Raw genomic sequence first — 22,000 nt, forward strand, 5'->3', positions numbered from 1 at the left:
ACATAGGAAGATAATGATATAGATAGATGACATGGATATAGGCATATATATAGATGATAGAAATACAAATGATACAGACATTTATAGATGATAGAAATGACATCAGTGTCGACACATAGATATATATGATAGGCAGAGACACATAGATGTGGATGATATAGATTCGGGCATGGACATAGGTGACAAACATACGGATGCTATAGTTGTAGAAGGTATGGCTACAGACATGTGAACGCAGGTGTTACAGAAACGCAGTGTAGATCCCAGAGAGGAGAAACAGCCACACCTAATGCCTCGGGTAGAGAGGCCAGTGCTCACCTGGAGTCAGGTGTGCCTGGGACAGGGACGGGGCGTCTCCTGACACAGCCCCGCCCCCTAAGGCTGCCAGTGCTGGCACTGCAGGGCAGCACGGGAGGGCGGTGGGGGGAGCTCTTCCTAGCTTGCCTTGACCTTCAGGGCAGGTTGCTGGAGCATCCAGCAGACAGGAGCGCACGGTGCGTCCTCCAGCCTCATCAGCATTCACCGAATCCCCAAACATCTGCCTGGGGCAGCCCGGGGAGCGGGACTCAGCCAGCAGGAAGCTCAGGCCAGCTGGTCCGAGGTTGGCAGGGTCCAGGCCATCACAGCTCACTAAGTGCCCACCTGGTTCTTCCCTCCAGGTACACGTTTCCGATGCACAACCATTCCCCACAACCTGCGTGTTAATTAGCCATTTTGCTTTGGGGGCATTAAAGGGGCCGCCACAAGGTCATTGCTGCTCAGACAAGACCAAGTCCTCTTTCTCTTAAGTTCCCTGGCATGTGGAGACGCCGAGGGGCCTGATGTCCACTGCCTTCCCCGCGGCCTCCAGGGAGGACACCTGTTGCCTTGGTGGGCAGCGTTGGGGGGTGGGTGGACTGCAGGAGGGGCTGCAGTGGGCTCCGGGCGGAGTGTGGCAGCGGCAGTGAGCGTCCATCTAACAGTGGGGAGCTGAAGACCGAGCACCGTCCATGGAGACGGCGGTGCAGCTGCTGTCCTGACACAGGACCTGGTGCATGCTGGGCCTTCCCCCGGGCTGATTGCAAGTAGACTCCTTAAGAACCATCTCTGGAGGGGTCATGAGTTTCAGGGGCTGTGCTCAGTACTTTGCAGTCAGTTTTGCTGTCATGGACGCATTTGCAAATATCACTGTGCTGTGCACAATCACAGAGGGGAAACCTCAATGCTGGTTGTGGGAGGGGGCAGGTAGGCGTGGCATAGCCATTAAGACCCTACTTGGGGCCGGCGCCGCGGCTCAATAGGCTAATCCTCCGCCTTGCTGCGCCAGCACACCAGGTTCTAGTCCCGGTCGGGGTGCCGGATTCTGTCCCAGTTGCCCCTCTTCCAGGCCAGCTCTCTGCTGTGGCCCAGGAGTGCAGTGGAGGATGGCCCAAGTCCTTGGGCCCTGCACCCCATGGGAGACCAGGAGAAGCACCTGGCTCCTGCGCCAGCTGCAGCGCACCGGCCGCGGCGGCCATTGGAGGGTGAACCAATGGCAAAAGGAAGACCTTTCTCTCTGTCTCTTTCTCTCACTGTCCACTCTGCCTGTCCAAAAAAAAAGACCCTACTTGGGCCGCTCGAGTCCCATATTGGAGGGCCTGGGTTCGAGTCCCAGCTCTGCTCCTATTCCGACTTCCTGCTGATCACACCCCAGGAGAAGCATTCCTGGTTTCCAGCCTTGCCCTGGCCCAGCCCCAGCTGTTATGGGTGTTTGGGGAATGGGAGATCTCTCTCTCTCTCTCCTCTCTCTCTCTGCCCCCCTCCCTCCCTCCCTCCCTCTTCAAATAAATACAATTCTTTTCAAATAACAAATTTAAGAAAAACCCTCAGTTTTTTGCCCCAGTGGGGGGAGTAACACTCAGAAACCTCTTTGGTGACAGAAGAGAGAGGAACCTGATCAAGACACCTGCACGACTGTGTGCGCATCGAGTGGCTGAGACCCACACGGCCGTTACAGCACACGTGGCGCGCTGGCGTGGCTGAGGCCTGTGGCCTCCTGCAGAAGTGGGCGCTGGGAGACTTGCACTTGTGAGTTGTTGAGCAGCAAAAGCAGGGTTGTCTGCAACGAGAAGGCCGCTGTGACGCCAGGCCGGGTGGGGACGCTGCGGGGGGGGGGTGCTTTGTGCCTCCCTGCACGGCTCAGTTCCGCTGGGTTTTCTGCACTTACCTGGGTTTCCCGCAGGCAGGCAAACCATGCCTGAGCAAATGCAGAACCCACGGGTGCTCCTCCCATCCTCATTTATCCATCACACTGAACAAACGCTTGTTTTCAAAAGGAGCGTTGCAGTGGAATGGCCTGCGCTTACTTGAATTGTCTGCAGGACGATGCCCATTCTACAGATGGGATGCCCCAGGTCACATGCTCAGTCCCCAGTGGCTCTGGGGCTGGAGCAACGGTCACCCGAGGCCACAGCCCGGACTCTCCAAAGCTAATTCTTTGGGGGCTGTGATCCACGTCGTCTTACAGACAGGGAAACTGAGGACATCAGACACCTTGGTCCTGAGCTCCTCCTCCACCTCTCCAGCCGCACCTGCAGGGCCCCACATCGCTCCCTCACGCCTGGTCCCCTTCATCAGACCTCACATGTGTGCCTTTAGGCATCACAGTGGTGCAGATTTCGGCTCAGCAGGTGGGGGCCCCAATTCTGCTTTTCCAGCCTGCTCCCTGGGGGTCCCGTTCTGCAGCCCCCATGCTACGCATCCAGTGACAAGGCTGTGGAAAGTCGCCAGCCCCTCACTCACTCCCCCACATCAGCTTCAGTGTGGCTGCACCTGTTCCCTCATGGGCAGACCAGGGTGGCGCCAGCTCAGCTGCTCTCCTGCCACTGCCTCCAGCTGTCTTGCCTCGGGGTCCCTGGAGGAACCCCAGCCTCGCGCCATCCCCAGCCTCGCGCCATCCCCAGCCTCGTGCCATCCCCACGCTCGACCTTCCCAATCCTTCAAGGCTGCCAGGCAGGGCTGCAAGAACTGTCCAAGGTCCTGACCTCACCTGGGCCTTCTCCCACTGCTGTGGTTTCCAAACTCCATGTCGCCCAGATCCCCTCCTTTTCCTCCCTGTGCCTTCCCTGCGGAATGGGAGCCGTTGTAAGAAATTCCTGCCTCTTCCTGCCTCAACTTTCCATGCCCACCCCACTTCTCCTGCCAGGGACGGCGGCTCCACCTGGGCTCACGACCCCAGACCCCCCCTCGCCCCTAGGAACTGGCTCTATCCCTTGCCCTTCTCTCCACTTCTTTTTTATTTTATTTTATTTTTTGACAGGCAGAGTGGACAGTGAGAGAGAGAGAGACAGAGAGAAAGGTCTTCTTTTGCCGTTGGTTCACCCTCCAATGGCCACTGCGGCTGGCACGATGCAGCCGGCGTACTGCGCCTATCCGATGGCAGGAGCCAGGTGCTTCTCCTGGTCTCCCATGGGGTGCAGGGCCCAAGCACTTGGGCCATCCTCCACTGCACTCCCAGGCCACAGCAGAGAGCTGGCCTGGAAGAGGGGCAACCGGGACAGAATCCGGCACCCTGACCAGGACTAGAACCCGGTGTGCTGGCGCCGCAAGGCAGAGGATTAGCCTAGTGAGCTGCGGCACTGGCCCCTTCTCTCCACTTCTAACCAGTCCCCTCCACCAATGTTTGAACTTGTCCAAGTCTCACATCTGTTTTCTTAAAAGGTTTACTTATGTATTTGAAAGGCAGAGTGACAGAGAGAGAGAGAATCTTCCATCTGCTGGTTCACTCTCCAAATGGGTACAACAGCCAGGGCTGGGCCAGGCCAGTGCCAGGAGTCAGGAACTTCATTTGGGTCTCCCACGTGGGTGGCAGGCTTCCACTGCTTTCCCAGGCACATTAGCAGGGAGCTGGATCGGAAACTGAACAGCCGGGACTGGGCGCCCCAGTCTGGGATGCTGGCATTGCAAGTAGTGGTTTAACCCGCCACGCTGCAGCCCCAGCCTCCACGTCTCGCATCTCCACCTTTCTCTCCCTTTCACCCCCAGACCAGGCACTCCCATCTGCTCACCCCCTTCCCTCCCCAGCCAGCTGTAACCCCTGACACCGTCCCTCTACCCCAGGGCTCCTACCTTAGCCTCAGCAACCCCCTCACCCCTCCCCCTGACCCTTGGCACCCTTTCACGTGGTCAGCCGCACCGTCCCTCCCCTGGTCTGTGGCAGTGACCAAATTAGTGCCCAAGCCTTTGGCCCTGACTGACACCTGTCAGTCTCCATCACCCTGCAGTCAGAGATCTTGGTACAAAGGTAGATCTGACTGCTTCACACCAGGGCCTGGCAGACGCCTTCTGCGAAGGGCCAGGTAGAGCCTGGGGACTTTGAGCGCTGGACGGTCGGCTGGGACTGCTGCCTCCACTCTGCCCATACAGCTCCAAGGAGGCCTTGGACGAGGTGCCAGAGAAGGGAGCTGGCTGTGCTCCCCTAAACTTAACTTACAGATGCCGAGGTCTGAATCCCATGTGATTTTCACCTTTCATGGGACATTCTTCTCTTGCGTTTGTCCAACAGCGAACACTGTACAAACTACTCTCATTGCCCCTACTCTAGTGAGGATTTGGCCAGTGGGCTGAAGTTTGCAGTTATGTGTTTCCCGCCCCTGCAGAGTCCCGTCAGCATGGTCCTATGTCCTTAGGGGCCCACTCCTGCTCTGCTCAGTGCCACATTCAATGACTCCCTCCCTGACTCTGGGCCGGTGCCGCGGCTCACTAGGCTAATCCTCCGCCTAGCGGCGCCGGCACACCGGGTTCTAGTCCCGGTCGGGGCGCCGGATTCTGTCCCGGTTGCCCCTCTTCCAGGCCAGCCCTCTGCTGTGGCCAGGGAGTGCAGTGGAGGATGGCCCAGGTGCTTGGGCCCTGCACCCCATGGGAGACCAGGAGAAGTACCTGGCTCCTGGCTCCTGCCATCGGATCAGCGCGGTGCGCCGGCCGCAGTGCGCCGGCCGCAGCGGCCATTGGAGGGTGAACCAACGGCAAAGGAAGACCTTTCTCTCTGTCTCTCTCTCTCTCACTGTCCACTCTGCCTGTCAAAAAAATAAAAAAAAAAAAAAGAAATCTCTGACTCTGACATCCACTCATCATGCCTGGCACCCCTGAACCATCCTTGCTTTCTTCTCACCACTACCTTGGACAGCGCCTCCTCCCAGAAGCCTTTGCTTCCCTCAGATCCCCCAGCCTCTGCCGGCACCAGTGCTCACCTCCCGGTCTCCCTCTCCCTTAGGACAGACCCCGTTTTCCCTCACTGTGCACACCCACCCCAGTCCCATGCACCCCAGTTTCTCAGTCACCCCAAGACTTGAGGCTCAGCTCTGGGCTGAAGAGCATGCTTGGAGATTCCATTGCTCATTGCATTGTGTCCAAAAAACTACACTGCTGTTCTAGCCCTGCGAGCCTCAGAAGGTGCCCTGATTTGGAAATCAGGGTGTCATCAGTCACAATGAGATTCTGCTGGAGCAGGGGGGGCCCTAAATCTAGCATGGTGCTGTCCTTGGGAGTGGAGGAGGGAGCCGCAGAGGAGAGAAGACAGGCTCGCAGAGGGAGCAGCCGCGTGGCCATGGAGGCGAGAAGGGAGCCGTGCAGCCACAGACACTGGGCTGGAGGAGTGGAGGCAGGAACCCCAGCTCCCCCACCAGCGCCGCTGGAGAGAGCCCAGTGCCCTCAACTTCTGCGGTTTCAGACTTCAGACCTACCGAGCTGTGGGAGACCCTTGTCCTGTAAGAGCACTTCCTCACAGCAAACCGGCGTCCCCCAAACCAGCCAGGCCTGGCCATCAGGGAAGCCACCAGCTATGGACGGGGAGGAAGCCACGTGGCCCAGCGCTCCCAGCACTCGGGCCTCTCATCAAGAGGCCGCTTCTTCCTGAAGTCTCTGGGGGCAGAGGCCATTGGAGGCAGCCCTCTGCCCTGCACACAGGGGACAGAGCCCAGCCCTGGGGTTGCTCTGCCCATCCACCTGCCCACCCGCCCGCCATGACCAGGCCACGAAACCCAGGCCACTGGGGTCCTGAGGCCTGATTTCCACGCCGGCTGTCATCGGCTGGTTTTCACGTGGTTTCTTTGTGATCTCCGTCGGCACAGAAAGGATCATAGTGAACTTGAGGCAGGTGCGGGAGCCTGGGACCAGGGCCTGGCGTGGGGAGCTCTGGGGGAAGTTCCCAACCACAGCGGCCACGGGAGCTTGAGGAAGCGTCTGTTTCCTTCCCCATTTTGAGCAGTGACCACTCCGCACCCCGGAGACCCCCCCCCCCAGACACAGCTCCTGGGAGAAGGCGTGGGCAGCTCCCCCAGGGGGTTTCTCTCTGTAATGCAAGGCAAGAACAAGCAGAGGAGAAAGGACCAGAGTGGGACCGAGGCTCCCGGACTGGGAAGGGGGCAGGCGTGGGGCAAGGACACCTTTGGGTCAGTTGGGCCTGACATCGAATTGCCTCCTCGCAGGATGACTTTGGCCAGGAAAGGAAACCTCTCTGAGCCAGGCCCCTTGGCTATAAAATGAGGAGTGGAGAATGGGAGAAAGAACCGGAGAATGGATTGGCTGGTGTCGGGCTCAGAAGCTGTGGCTGGGGGTGTGGTCGCTGTCGGGGGCAGGGGGGGTCCTTGTGTGATTTCCCAAGCAGTGACAGTCCCGCCTGCCTGAACCTGCCAAGTGCCCGGTGCTGTCATCTCCACGCCCAGCCCCACCCTTGTCTCCCCTGCTGGCCTCCTCCCCTTCCTCCCCTGCTTTCTCCCCAGGCAGACACCTGGGGAGCTCCAGGCTGAGGGAGAACCACTTCATGAAGTCCTTTGCTTATTCTGACAGCAGCTAACGGGCCCCGAAAGTCACGGCCGACAGAGACCCTCCCTGAGCACCCCAAGCCTGGGCTGTCTCACTGCGTTGCCCCCGGCTCAGTAGCACAGCCAGCCCTCTCACTGGCCACGGGACCCAAGAACCCATCTCCTGGGGGAGGCCCAGGCCATGCCACAGGCCCGGGGAGGGGCGGTCTTGGAGAGACCCTGAGGCTCCTCCTCCACTCCTGCAGCCGAGTGCCCATCAGAAGGGAGGCAGTCAAGCCACAGGCTGTGTCTCCTTGGAAGCCGCCTTCTGGCACGTGGGCCCCCAGCCTCTTATGGATCTGCGCTGATCCGCAGGCAGGAGCCAGGTGCTCCTCCTGGTCTCCCATGGGGTGCAGGGTCCAAGCACTTGGGCCATCCTCCACTGCACTCCCGGGCCACAGCAAGAGCTGGCCTGGAAGAGGGACAACCGGGACAGAATCCGGCGCTCCGACCGGGACTAGAACCCGGTGTGCCGGCGCCGCAAGGCGGAGGATTAGCCTAGTGAGCCACAGCGCCGGCCCGGGACTTTCTGTTCTATTAAGGCCTTCAACAGGTTAGGGTGAGTCCACACACACACACTGGAGCGGGCTGCTGCTTTTCTGAGTCCGGTGAGTCACGTGCCAGTCTCCCCTAGGAACACAGTCCCAGACACACCCCAAGTCCTGTGCCACCAGCTCTCTGGGCACCCTGAGCCCAGCCAGGCTGATCCTTAAAATCGACTTTCGCAGTCTGAGCCGGGGCTTCTCCCCATTCTCCCCACCGTAGTCCACCCCTCCAGCCTGCTGGAGGCTGCGGGCGGGGGTCGCTGTGCCCAAGCCCCTCGCCGAGAGGCCAGCATGTCCTTCAATGTCCCAGTGTCTGTCCTCAATGAGGGACGAGCGCGTCCCCTGCCCAGCCCTGCGGGGACTCTGGAAGATGGTGCTGCCTCTCCTGGGCGCCCCCGCCCCTCCCAGTCTCTCGGCAGCATCACTCTCCTGTCCTCTCTCGGCCCCGCCCCTCCTCCTTAGCCTGCTGCTCCCCGAGAGCCCCAGAGCGGAAAGACGCGGCCGTGTGCAGGTCACACTCTCGGCGAAGGTGTGGGAGGGAAATTAGAGCCCAGGAGGGAAGTTGCTGAAAATAGAAGAGCAGAAATTGCTCCTGGATCACCCTCACCAGGGGTGCATCCTGACGTCATCCCCGGCCCCCCGACTTCTCCTCCCCCTCGATCGCTCTCTCTCCCCCCACCTCTGCACCCGCCATGAGCTCACATCCTTACGGCTGTGGCAGTGGGCACTCCACACGCCTGAGCCCACATGGTCCTAGGCATCAGAGCTCACCCCTCCCGTACCTGCGCCTCCGCCCACAGTCCGAGGAGTCACTGAAGGGTTTGCCTGAGCTCCTTTGCTGCTGCTGCTGCTGGACTGGCCACTCCTGGGCAGCAGTTTTGATTGACATGCTCCAGATCAAATTCTCGGGCCCTGCTCAGAAATCTCCTTAGTGGTGTCTATCCCAGACGGTCTGTGGGGGGTGGGGGTGGCAGGTGCACAGCCAAACTGCCCTTCTTCAAGGCAGACCTGGTGTGAGACGCCCCACACGTCCGGTGCAGGTGCACACTGGCCCTGTGCAGACAGGACTTCTCAGCTGTGTGGCCTCGGGCACGTCCTGCCTGTCTCTGAGCCCCGATGTCTGTGAGCTGCCTCCTTCAGTATTTCGAGAATTAAATGAGGTGCTGTATGTTAAAGCCCTTAGAATTGTGCCATTCCTTAGAGTCAGAATTCTTATCTGCATTACATGCAGGTATGTTATTGCTTTCATTTACTATCTGGGACGTCGCCTTTTCCCTCGAAATCCCCCCGCACACCCTGGCAGAGCTCTGTAGAGGCAGACGCACAGTACAGAGCCATCCTTTTCTCTCTGGCCACCTCCGCAGCGACCAGTTCTTTGAGCCCCACCTGAATGTCCTGGTGCCGAAAGAGCTCAGTGTGTGGCCACAGGTGTCTGAGGACACACACACACGTGGGCACGCACCTCCCCCTGCATTTACTGCCCCTCCTGTCCACTGCCTGAGTGCCCAGGGGACAAGAGAAGGAAGCCTGCGCCCGTGGCCCAGCTCTGCATTGGCCTCAACCGTCGGCCGCATCACCTGCAGGCAGCAGGCACAGCCCCCAGTGGATGTGGCTGCTCTGCTGTCTTCTCTCCCTGAGCACTTGGGGGCGGGAGGAGGCCTGGTGCAAGCATGCGTGCAGCTGTGTGGCTGTGTGTGCAAGCTCATGGTATTGCACATGCACGCATGTGTGTGGATGTCTGCATAGCCGTGTGATGGATGCATGCACACGTGTGAGTTCAGATAGGTGAGTCCACACATACCTTGCATGTATGAGTTTGCATGTGGTAGGTTTAATGAGTGTGTGTGTGCATACGCAGCAGTGTGCATGGGTGTGCATGTGCATGTGGTGGTGTGCATACATGGGCCCTGCGTGTGCCTGCGCACATGCGTGCACACCCTTGGTCCGCGTGAGCATCGCCGTGTGCATCTCCTGGCGTCTGATTTATTAGCGAGGACAACACAAGGAGAGGGTGCCTGTTATTTCTGGTGTCCGCATCAGCTCCTGACAGCTTCGTGGAGTTGAAATATCTTATTTAATGTGAGTAAGAATCATTTTAAATATCAGCTGTGACACTCAAGGACTCGAACCACAAAGGGCAGCGCGCGTCTCCGCGGGGGCCACAGATGATGCCACACTTGTTAGGCAGCTGTTTTCCCCTGCTCTGCTCTTGTCTCTAAAAATCCAATTATCTGTCCCAGTTTATCTCCCACCCTGGGCCTGTGCCCTCTGCCCCGAGCCCCTGCCTTCATGTGGGAAGAGTGGATGGAGCAGACAGGGTCCTGACGCCGTGTGGTGGAGATGAGGGGGACGGGTGTGGGCTCGCTGCCCGCTGCTGCTCCAGTCCCAAGCCTTGCCCCTGAGGCTTCACTCTGCCCCCGGCCCCTTCTTCCAGATTTCCCCACACTCTGCATCTGTCAGAAAAGCCCAAGCAAGCTCCATGAACGGCCAGGAAGGCTCTCACTGCACAAAGGAAGGCGCAGAGCAGGGCGTGAGGACGGAGGTCCTGCCCCCTGTTCATAAGACCAGAGGGAGCTTAGAACCGGGGACTTGCTTGCATTTGCATAAAGAACTTCCGGAAAGATGCCCAAGGAGCTAACCCCAGAGGTTTCTGCCGTGTGTGTCGGAGGTCGGGGATGTGGCTGGGGCACCAGGGTGTCTTGTAGTTCTTAGGCTTTCAATCAGGCGACTGCGTTTCCTAGGGTGACGTGAGCCTTTAAGAAGGACCCTGATGGGGCTGAGTCCAGGTGCGCACCAGCCCCTGCGGGCCACACCCCTGTGACACCTCCTCCTGGAGGGGGCATGAGGTTTTGGGTCAGCCAGGCAGGGGCTGCTGCATCCCTACTTCCTGCTGCCTGTCCCTGGGGAAGATCCAGGCTCGGGCCAGTCCACCTGCCGGCTGTGCGAGGAAGAGGGCTGCCAGGCTGCAAGGTGAAGGCAGGGGCTCCGTGCTCTCCTGCGCTTGACGGGGAGGCTGTGCCGGATCCCCGCTCCAGGCCAGGGCTCTCGTGCCCTCTCTGCCTTGCTGTCTGAGCCTCCCACCCTCTCCCCATACCTTCCACTCCCACTCCCGCATTGGATGAACACTTGCACACCACCTGCCATGGGGCAGCCATCTATGCCCAGGATCTCTTTGAATGCTTGTAGTCAAAGATGGCCATCATTGGCCGGTGCTGCAGCTCACTTGGCTAATCCTCCGCCTGCGGCGCCGGCACACCGGGTTCTAGTCCTGGTTGGGGCACCGGATTCTGTCCCGATTGCTCCTCTTCCAGGCCAGCTCTGCTGTGGCCCGGGAAGTCAGTGGAGGATGGCCCAAGTGCTTGGGCCCTGCACCCGCATGGGAGACCAGGAGGAAGCACCTGGCTCCTGGCTTCAGATTGGCACAGCGCCGGCCGCAGTGGCCATTTGGGGGGTGAACCAATGGAAGGAAGACCTTTCTCTCTCTCTCTCTCTCTCTCTCTCTCTCTCTCTCTATATATATATATATATATATATATATATATATATATAACTCTACCTGTCAAAAAAAGAAAAAGAAAAAAAATAAAGATGGCCATCATCACTCCCATCTTACAGATGGGAAAACTGAGGCTTGCAAGGTTCCAAAACTTGTCCAGGACACACCCTAAAGAGCAAGAGTGAAGGCAAGCCGAAATCTCCTCGGCTTGGAAGTCCCGGAGCTTCTCCAACACCACACTTACCCTTGGATGCGTCACACATGGGCCCTGCTGGCCATGCAGGCCTCCTGCAGAGGTCATTTCATCCATCCCCCTGTCCCTGGGACAGACCTGGGCAGGGCTGGGCTCCTCTGGCTCCCTGCTAGGCTGGCAGCCATGGCGGGTGGGGCAGGCAGAGCCGGGGACCGAGGGAACACGGTAGAGATAATGAGAACTGTTACTGTCAACATCAGGGAGGCCCAAAGCGGGCTGGAGTCGCAGACCCCGGCACTCTTGTACTGCCTGGGATGCAGGGAGCCGAGAGCAGCCATTTGGGTGGAGTGGAGCGGGTTTCCTGGTGGAAAGGCAGTGGGCAGAACTGTTGCTTTAAATAATATTGCTTGCAAGCCAGAAATAGGTTCTCCCAGACAGGAAGCCAGGGAGTAGCAGCTCTGGGAGAAGGAGGCAGGAACGAGACGGCTGCGCCTTACACCGCGGGGGGGGACAGCCCAGCAGCCTTCCTGGGGGCCCAGGGGCAGTGTGGGGGGGTCCTGGCTGGAGCAAACGGACCGCAAGCCTTCTGCAGAAATGGACTTTTATTAAAGTTTATATTTCACCACATACCACTGCCATCAGCAAACAGATTCAGGTCCAATGAGTCCCTGGAGCACTCTTTATAATGTGTACTTAAATTATGTGCATGAAGTGCATTTTTTAAACTTTATTTTTTAAAATAAAAGCAATATATGCGTACGATAAAGAAAATTCCGATGGCGTGGAAAGACATAAAGTTAAGAAGCAGGAGCTTCCCTCCCTCCCCAACCCGGATTCCTCTCCCAGAGGGGTGGCGTGTTGTGGAATACCCACCCCAAAAATTGCTAGGTGTGGAGCCTGCGTGGGGGTGCAGCAGGGTGAGCCATAGCCTGTGACGCCGGCATCCCATATGGGCGCCAGTTCAAGTCCCAGTTACTCCGCTTCCAATCCAGCTCCCCGCTAATGCGCCTGGGAAGGCGGCAGAGGATGACCCAAGGACTTGACCCCTGCCACCCACATGGGGGACCCAGATGGTGTTCCTGCTGACTCAGCCTTGATAATCATGGCTATCTGGGGAGTGAACCAACAGATAGGAAATCTCTCTCTGTCTCTCCCTCTCTCTCTCTCTGTAACTCTGCCTTTCAAATTAATCAATCTTTTTTAAAAATGTTATTCGCATACCGGTGTGCATATGAATACATTTGCATATGCACATTTGTGTACATACACATGTAAGTATAGACACTGTTTCAGTTTACCCAGATTGTATCATACCAAGCAGTATCTTGTCATCACAGTATACTTTAACACTGTTTTTGCAACAAGCAAATTACTTTTGGTGGGTCGGTTTGCATGTTCCAAAACATTAAGCATTTGGTAGGCTAGATCCTTTAACAGCCACTGTGTTATCACTGTGTAGCCTCTCGCTCCCTCCTGTTTACCCAGTCTTCAGCTTGCTGTGTATCCTGGAGAAGTCTCTTTCAGCCCAGGTAGCTGTTCTGCATTCCATCTGTGGCTGCGGCATCGTTTATTGATCCGGTCCCATTCTGATGGACGTTTCAGTTGCTTCCAATTCTGATTCGTTGACCTTGGCAATTACAAGCGACGCTACAGTGAACATCCTGGAACATATTTTTTCTCCCCCCACATTGTTGCAAGTGGATGGAAAAGGCCAGCTCCCAGGGGTGCAGCTCCTGGGTCAGAAGCTTGCATATTCTGATTCTGATAGATCCTGCCCCAAGGGCTGCACCAATTTGCAGTACCACCAACAGAGCTGAGGGCGCGCCTCCCTCCCCTCCCTCTGGCCGGTGCTGGCTTGGACCGTACCTGCAACTCTTCAGCAGTCTGACGTGCAGACGTTGCCTCGTTTCGCTGTGAATCCCTTTCATGAACACAGAGGTTGTGCATCTTCTCGGGGGTGGTTTGTTTGGTTTGTTTTTTTGTTTTTTGTTTTTTTGTTTTTTTGTTTTTTTGAGCCATTTTTATTCATTGCCTCTCCCTGGTGCTCAGTCACAAGATCTGACTGTTTTCAAAGCTAAAGAGCTTCCCCGGCCCGTCCTGCCTGCCGTCTCCCCGCTCAGGGTCGCCCCACAGCTTCAGAGGGGCAAACAGTTCCCCAGAGTTGCCTCCCCTTGCCCCAGGGCAGTGAAAGCAGGAGCGCCTGGGATGGCGTTGAGGATGGAGAGACCGGAGTGGAGTTCCAGAGCTGGTACACCTGCTGTCTCTCCATCATCCCGCTGTGCACGGTAGCAGAGAGCAGAGAAGAACTGCAGTTGTTGGCAGAGACAGGGGACCTGGCAGCCAGCAGGTTCTGATTGATCTAGCAGGGCCAGAGCCAACTCTACACGTGCCCAGCTGTGAGTGACGCACCTGCAGGCCCAGGACGGAAGATGCGGTCCCACTGTTGAACGGCGCACCACCAGCCTGGCAGTCAGAAGGGCCCTCGGGTCCTAGGCCCGCCTCTTCCCAAGGGGGAACTACAGGTTGATGCCAGGATACCTCTGAACCTCAGCTCTGCACCTCCAAGAGCCCCCCCCCCCCGTTGGGTTAGTGTGGAGATTTAAGTCAAAGGCTCTCAAACGCTAACCGTATGCTTTGCGACGGTGCATATAAAATAAGAAAAGCCAGGCTGTTGTTGTGGGCTTTGAATAAAATTTAAATTTAGAAAATGGTTAAAACTGCCTGTATGCTGGTATTAGGTTTCTTATTGTCTTCCCAGAAATGTCCTTTTTAAACAAAATATTGATTATTTCTATTTATTTTTCTTTCCCTGGCACTTTTTAATATTAGTCTTTATTTTTATTTCCGTGTGTGTTGCTTGAATGTTTGTTTGCTTTTTTGGTTGGCTGGTTTTAATGATCTTGAGAAAGTAAAAAGTTGACAATCATGCCAATCCCATTTTTTTTAAGTGCTACTGGTCCATGATATCCAATAGTCTGGGAACTGCTGTGTGAAATGAAAAAAATGCATGCAAAGCACTTGATCCAGTGTCTGATGTCGACAGGGCGCTCCTGTTGGGGGAGTTGTGTCATCGTTGGGAAGATATTGATGATTGGGGCCTGCGCTGTGGCACAGCAGGTTAATGCCCTGGCCTGAAGCGCTGGCATCCCATATGGGCACCGGTTCTAGTCCCGGCTGTTCCTCTTCCGATCCAGCTCTCTGCTGGGAAAGCAGTGGAGGATGCCTCAAGTCTTTGGGCCCCTGCACCCGCGTGGGAGACCCTGAGGGGGCTGCTGACTCCTGGCTTCGGATCAGCGCAGCTCCAGCCGTTGCGGCCATCTGGGGAGTGAACCAGCGGATGCAAGACCTCTCTTTCTGTCTCTACCTCTCTCTGTAACTCTGTCTTTCAAATAAAGAAAATACATCTTTTAAAAAAAGATATTGGTGATGGTGACTGCTTATGGTGGAGGTAATGATGGTGATGTTGGTGATAATGATGTAGGTAAGGGTGGTGATGGTGACACTGGTGCCAGTGGTGGTGGTGGTGGTGATGGTTATGATGGGCCCTGGCCAGGACTCCTGTAGACAAAATTGACATCCCCAGGGAGTGGGCTGCTTCATGCCAGAGTTGGCGTTTCCAGCTGCTGTTGGTGATGAGGTTGGGCAAATCCTAGGACACTCGAGGATGAGGGAGCAGTGCCCTGGGCCCAAACCCCTTGTTCCTCTGAGGGCCCTGAAGGGCCATTTCCAAGGATGGGAAAGATGATCACCGAGGGGCCCCTGGGAGATGTAGCCCCTGGCCCCTGCCCCTCACCCCGTCTCACTGTCAGAAGCTCCCCATGGCTGCTTCTCAGCCAGGTGCACACAGCATATACCTGTTCTCCAGCCACCTGTCTCCGGTGCCCCGTGGTAACAAGTGTCCCCGGAGAGGGCTCCCAAGTGGCCTGCTGGTGCCAGGCACCCCAGCCGAGGGCCCTCACCGACCGCACACCAGCCTGTCTGGCCCAGCCGCCTCCGGCCTTGCCCTGTCCGGGCCCCAGCAGAGCTGTCTGTAGTTTTAAGAAAGGACTGATGCAGAGAGTGTGGGAGACATGTGAACTCCCCTGCCTCTGTCCCCTCCACCATTTCAGTTTATATTTACAGCACAGGCCGGTGCCTGGCCACAGGAGGCCCCACGCTGTCACCTGTGGGTCACGGGCTGAGGACAGCAGCCTCCAGCGGAGCTGACACAGCCCTAGGCGGCCTGGCCACGGGCAGAGTCAAGGTCTCAGGCACAAGCAAAGGCCTCATTGCCTTCGGGAAGGACCTCCCTGGGATGATGGACGAGAGCCTAGAGCTTCCTGGTGCTTTTCATTCCTGTAGCGGGGCACTTAATGACCTCTGACTTCTGAACCCAGTCTGACCTCTGCACCCCTGCTCACTGGCGTCTCCTCCCTCTCCTAGGTACATGATCACCAGCCTGGACCGCACCCACGCTGGCTTCTACCGATGCATCGTGAGGAACCGGATGGGGGCCCTGCTGCAGCGGCAAACCGAGGTGCAGGTGGCCTGTAAGTACCACTGGGGCAGGGTAGGGCCAGGGCGGGGTCTGGGGCAGGCGGGCTCGGCAGGGGCCACACCCACCGGCCACATTCTGGACAAAGTCAGATCCAGCCGTGGCTTCCCACACCATGGGTGCTGGCAGTGGCGCTTCGTGCTTGTCTGGCTCAGTCCCCGCATTTTACACTTGGTAGAACCAAGGCCCGGCAGTGGCAGGAGCTCCCCAGGTCACCAGCGGGCCAGTGCCAGGCGCGTCTGCTGGCTCTGTGACTGTGCACACACGGCAGAGTGTCGAGAGCTCCCCAGGACCCTTCAGTCCAGGAGAGGGTGACTTCGTCAGTGCCCTTGACTGCACTGTGGTTTGTGGGGTTTTGTGTTTTGTTTTAAGATTTATTTATTGATTTGATGGTCGGCACCGCGGCTCACTAGGCTAATCCTCCACCTTGCGGCGCCGGCACACCAGATTCTAGTCCCGGTCGGGGCGCCGGATTCTGTCCCGGTTGCCCCTCTTCCAGGCCAGCTCTCTGCTGTGGCCAGGGAGTGCAGTGGAGGATGGCCCAGGTGCTTGGGCCCTGCACCCCATGGGAGACCAGGAGAAGCACCTGGCTCCTGCCTGCGGATCAGCGCGGTGCGCCAGCCGCAGTGCGCCGGCCGCGGCAGCCATTGGAGGGTGAACCAACGGCAAAGGAAGACCTTTCTCTCTGTCTCTCTCCCTCTCTCACTGTCCACTCTGCCTGTCAAAAAATAAATAAATAAATAAATAAATAAATAAAATCATTTATTGATTTGAAAGGCAGAGTTACAGAGAGACAGAGGCGGAGAGAGAGAGAGGTCTTCCATCTGCTGGTTCCCTCCCCAGATGGCCACAACAGCCAGAGCTGTCCCGATCCGAAGCCAGGAGCCAGGATCTTCTTCCGGGTCTCCCACGTGGGTGCAGGGGCCCAAGGACTTGGGCCATCCTCCACTGCTTTCCCAGGCCATAGCAGAGAGCTGGATCGGAAGTGGAGCAGCCGGGAATCGAACCAGCGCCCATATGGGATGCCGGCACTGCAGGCGGCGGTTTGTACATGCCACAGCTCAGGCCCTGTGTGGTTTGTGTTTTAAAGGGGGTCTTGCTGCCTGCTTTGAGGGTCTCCTCTGGGGTCAGCCTCATACTTGGGGAGGGGATCTTAAACCCAGCAGCCGAGACCTCCCCAGCCACAGGACTCCTGGGTCCCTGTGCCCTGGTTTCTGCATCCTCCAGCTCACTCAGCCTAAAGCAGTAACAGTGCGCAGGGCTCCACAGGAAGCCTCAGTGGGTGCTGTAACCCACAGTGGGGGAGGGGGATGATGAGTTGGGGTCTGCGAAGGCCCCTGTGGGCAGAGAGCAAAGTGGGAGATGCTCACGGAGCCCTGCCCATGGCACCAGTCCCCACAGGGGCTCCCTGATGGGGAGGAAGGGACAAGGACCCCAGCGGCTGCCAGCAACTGCCCTCACCACTTTCCCCCAACACCCCTCCCAGAGAAGGTGCTGTGTGCCAGAAACGAGGCCCACGGGGGGCCTCTTCCCCATGGGGTTTCTTGCCGGGAGAGGGCCCGGCTGTGCTGCGGGACTTGGGAACTTGGGCACCCTTAGTGAGCCTGGGGAATGAAAGACAAGAAAGGACGCATTCTCACCTGGGCCCACGGGGCAGGCACTGACTCAGCCCAGGGGCGGGCTTGCTCCAGGGAGAGGCCTGGGGGAGGGGAAGCTAAAAGAAAATCTCAATCAAGGCCTAGAATGTTGGTGATGATCATGAGAGCAGCCATGGTCAGAGCTGGGGAGGGACTTCCGGTACATAGGCACTAAAGGCGACATGCAGCCGAAAAGCCTAGAATTACACGGAGGGGCCTTGGGCAGCTGGGGGCCTGGAGGCCACCCGGGGAGCTTCCCTTAGCCGGCGTGAGAGTCCAGGGGCCAGGGAGACTGCGTGCACGCAGGGGTGTGCGTGGGTCAGTGCTTCTGCTCACGTGTGTGGGGGAGGGAACAAGTGTGTGTGTATCTGTGTGTGTCTGGATCAGTATTCTGGATTCCATATGCACCTGTGCATGTCACAAGCATGTGTGTGTATGCAAGGGCGTGCATACGCACGTGTCCAAGTACGTGCTCACACGTGTGTGCACACATGTACCTGCATGGATGTGCCTGCCTGGGTTGGTTCACGTTTGTACACCTGTGTGCAGGAGAGAACGAGTGTGTATGTGTGAGTGTGCACACACACATGTGTGAGTACACACACACTGTTGGAAACGCCATCAGTCCACGCTGTGGACACGGTTCCGCCTGGGCTGGGAGGGGTGGGGAGGGGGTACCTGGCTCTGGAGAAAACATTGTGGCGTTGAGAGTTCCGAGGTGAGAGGACGTTGACTCCCTGGACTGTGTGAAAATGGAAAAGGCCCGGAGGTCAGGGACGGCGGCCGCAGCGCCGCCTTCTGGGCTGCAGCAGGCAAACAAGCGCTCACTACGCACAAACCCAGCACGGGAGCCACTCCTGGGCCTGCTCTCTGCCCTCGCCCCATCAGTGCCCTCCTGCCCCGAGCTGGAGGGTGGTAGTGTCAGACCTCTAACAGGGCACGCAGCGAGGTGCACCTGTCGTGGACACAGGACTTGATAAGGACCGAGGGGCGCCTGGTGTTTCCCTGCGCCTCGGGCTGACCTGGGCCTGCCCGTGAGGGCTCCCAGCCTGCGAGCAGGATGAGGAGCCGCTGGGGGCACCCGTGCTGCCTGACACCCTAACTTCTGCCCCGGCGCGGCCCCTCCAGGAGGGGTTACCCTGCGCTCTCTCTCCCCGCACTGCCGGCTCCAAGGGTCCTGGACCCCACAGTGAGGCTGGCAAGGAGGACCCTGTGTGGCCATGATGTGCAGGCTCCTGGCCCAAATGCCCGAGCGAGGCTCAGGCCCTGATCAGTTGCTGAGTCAAGGGTGCAGTGAAAGGACTTGGGGAGGGAGCCCGTCCCCAACCCGGGGAGGCAGCGTGGCCTCATGGAGGGGGCGGGGTTTCAAGTCAGACCACGACGACGTTTGAATCCTGGCTGTGCCCTTGGTGGCTCGTGACCCCAGGGGAGTGACTGAACGTCTCTGAGCCCCCGCAGCTCAGGTCCCGCATCTGTGGAATATATTGAATGAGACCTGCTGTCCCATCAGGCTCAGGTGTATCACAGCACCCAGCCAGCGCCCACACAGGAGCCCCAGAGTGCCTTGGGAGCCACAGGTGCACTCAGCCCAGGGGGAGGAGCCGGCCACAGCAAACGGCAGCCCTGCCAGACACAGAGCGGGGCGCGGCTCCTTCCCCTGCCCCTCGGCCGCCACACATGGGGGGCTCCAGGCCCTGTTCCTTCCGCCATCAACAGGGGCCAGATGGCCTGCCAGGCTTGGTTGTCACCGTAACGTCCTTGCACCCGCCCCCCGCCCATGTCACGTGCTGAGCCCCTGCAGCTGGGAACCTGTGCTCCTGACATTCCAGGCCCCGAGCAGAGCACCAGGGAGCCTCTGGATGGGGCGGGAGGGGGAGCAGGGAGGGGGACCGCCCGTAGCAGCACTGAGGGGCGGCTGACACTGCAGGCAGCTTGGCAGGCCCGGGAGCGCCTCGCCTCACAACACCATTTAGTGGAAGCCAAGGTCACGGCCCTCTGGGCTGGGAAAGCCCCGGAAACTCCCATCTGGCCCAGCCCTGGGGTGAAGCCGGGAAACCGATGGCAGAGTCCCTGCGCACGGCTGTCACTTGCCTCGTCCCCGGCACGCCATGGGGAATTCCAGAGCCGGGATCGGAACCTCGGCTGCCAGATTCCAAAACCGCCCCGTGCTGCTGCTTGAGGGCCAGAAAAGAAAAATCAAATTGGGGTGGGTGGGAGGAGGGTCGGGGTGGCCTGTGGGGGTCGGGGCTCGAAGAGAAAGTCATGGAGACACCCCTAGACTGCACTGTTCCACGTCCACACGCCCTCTAGCCCCAGGGGGTGGGGCTTCGGTCCTGTGGTTTATTTTGCTGTCAGCCACTCAGGTGCATGAGAGACGCTTAGACAGAGCCCTGAGGCCCCCCGTGAGGCCGGCCGTGGCGCTTGAGCCTACATCGTGGGCAGGGCGTGGGTATGGGGGTCAGACGCAGGTTCTAGCCCCATCTCATCCCTGCCCCAGATGGGATGGTGTCTCGTCTGCAAGATGAGATCTGTCCCAGCTCCGACGTCTAGGTTGACAGTGTGGAGGAGAGAAGGGTTCCCCTAAAGAAGCCAGGGCCACTCCCGGCTCAGACACTAAGCGTTCGCCCCACGCTCGACACCCGGCGTGCAGGAAGGGCAGCCACCATCAGAGACAGCCCCGAACCGAGCTCCCGCCCAAGGAGATCATCCTGCCGTGCCATCGTGTCAGTGTCGTCATGGCAGCGTCGCTCCTCCGCGTCTCCCGGGACAGATCCAAGGGGCTGGAAGGTCGGGAGGTGTCTTAAGAGCTGCATGTCTTGACTGGGGACACGGAAGCTCCGAGTCAAGTGTGTGGCCCCAGTTCCCACAGCCGGCATTTCTGCCTTCAGTCTCCCCTGCCTGGTGGCATGAAGCTGTGAACGGACCCAGCCACAAGCTCGGGTCCGAATGCCAGCTTGTCTCACAAGCTGTGTGACCTAGGGCCAGTTCCTCAACCTCTCTGTGCCAGTGCTACTCTTAGCAGCTACGTGGCTGGGCTGCTGTGAATCAAGGCACACAAACCAATGTGGCAGGTGGTTCCCAGGCTGGACAGCTCCCAGGAAGGGCTAACCTGTCATCCCTTGGAGACGCCCACCAGAACGGGGTCCTGCAGCTGCCATTGGCACCCCTTCTCTTCCTGTCCACCCAGCACCCCACCCTCCACTGAGGAGAGCTGTTTAAGGAGGTCTTCATCCTAGGGTTCTCACCCTGCACCTGGACAACCCAGAGAGTGAGGGCCTCCTTAAATCTGTCACCTCACTTTACCCTGGTCCTGTCTGTCCGTGCACCCGTCTGTATGTCCATGCACCCGTCCGTCTGTCCATGCACGCGTCCGTCTGCCCATGCACGCGTCCGTCTGTCCGTGCACCCGTCTGTATGTCCATGCACCCGTCCATCTGTCTGTACATCCATCCATCTGTGCATCCGCCCCTTCTCTCACACTCACACAGCTGTGCTCAGTTCTGGGGACGCATGGGGGCACAGTTGCCCCCCCTCCAAGCCCCTAGCTCTGCCCTGCTTGGTTCCTTTGTGCCCGGTGCAGCCGTCTGAGCCCCTCGCCAGGGATGCTGGGCCAGGCAGGCCCCACCTCTGGCTCCCACCCCCCTCCCGTAGAGGGATCGTGAATTGGGTTCTAATGAGAAATTAATACGGCAGCTGTGCTACCAACTAATGATAACGACAAAGTCGTTAAAAAAAGATTCTTTACTTGTTTTTAATTACAGCAATTAAGGAGAAGTCAATAAAACATCTCCCCCCACCCCGGCCCCCTTCCTGTCCCCTCCCAGAGTCTCCTCTCTGTATTTTTAAAGTCACCGTAAATTTTGGCGTTGGCTGAGCGGAATGAGAGGCTGGGAGGATCAGGAGAGCCAGCAGTCGGGGTCCCTCAAGCCAGCAGCTTCCGCCCAGGTCCTGTGGGCCCCCAGCCGCGGCCCCCAGCCCTCAGCCACGGCTGACACCAGCGCCCACACACCCACGAGCCGCCACAGGGCAGAGGGGCCCTGTCCATCCTGGATCCTGGCCTGCAGCCCTTGCCACCAGACATCATTGCAGCCACACCGAGAAAATACGGCTGAGTCTCGCGGGGCAGGGGTCCCACCGACGGCCCCGGCTGCCTTAGCTCGCTCTCTGAGGTGTGACTGTGGGGTGCAGGCTGTTCAGGGCCACAGCTTGGTCTCTTTCTGGAACACGGCTCTTTCCTGAACGCCGAATTTAAAGCCTTCCTGAAGCACCTGCTGTTGCCATGGAGTCCCTGCTCCGTGGACAGCAAGGACGCAGCGGGGGCCAAAGCCGAGACACTCATCCCTGCCCTCCACCTAAGTCAGAAAGTAACTACAAGGATATTTCCAAAAAAAGATGAGTTATTGTTGGGGCACCAGATTTGAAACGTGTGCCAAGTGTTTGCCAGACGTGTTCCCGCGAACTCTGGGAAGACCCTTTATGCTCACTTTCAGAGTGTTTGTGTCAGCATCAGCTTTTCTTTGCATTCCATTTTCTGTGAAGTTTTTGAACTCCACTTGCATTGCCTATGGTGAGACCCTCAAAGAAAAGCCGCATGTTGTAAGGAAAAATAAAGCCAGAGAAAGGGGTAGAGGGAGGGGACGGGGGTCTTGTGTGATATGGTGGCGGATGGTGGCTGCTCCGGGGAGGTGACAATGAGTGAAGTCTCCCAGGGAAGCAAAGGGTGAACCAAACAGACAGAAAACCCCTCCAGGCTGGGAACAAGTGCAAAGGCCCTGAG

At 58.3% G+C, this 22,000-nt stretch overlaps 1 protein-coding gene across 2 annotated transcripts in view; it reads left to right on the top strand.

The window, feature by feature from the left end:
• SDK2 (sidekick cell adhesion molecule 2) overlaps positions 1 to 22,000 on the top strand; it is a 237,523-nt gene that overhangs the window by 123,838 nt on the left and 91,685 nt on the right. For both annotated transcript variants that reach the window (XM_051825916.2, XM_070060373.1), the window contains exon 3: positions 15,475 to 15,581. In XM_051825916.2, coding sequence (XP_051681876.2) covers positions 15,475 to 15,581 — 107 coding nt within the window. The remainder of the gene's footprint in view (positions 1 to 15,474; positions 15,582 to 22,000) is intronic.

The sequence above is a fragment of the Oryctolagus cuniculus genome, chromosome 17 (genome assembly GCF_964237555.1).
Source record: "Oryctolagus cuniculus chromosome 17, mOryCun1.1, whole genome shotgun sequence".
NCBI classification, from domain to species: Eukaryota; Metazoa; Chordata; class Mammalia; order Lagomorpha; family Leporidae; genus Oryctolagus; species Oryctolagus cuniculus.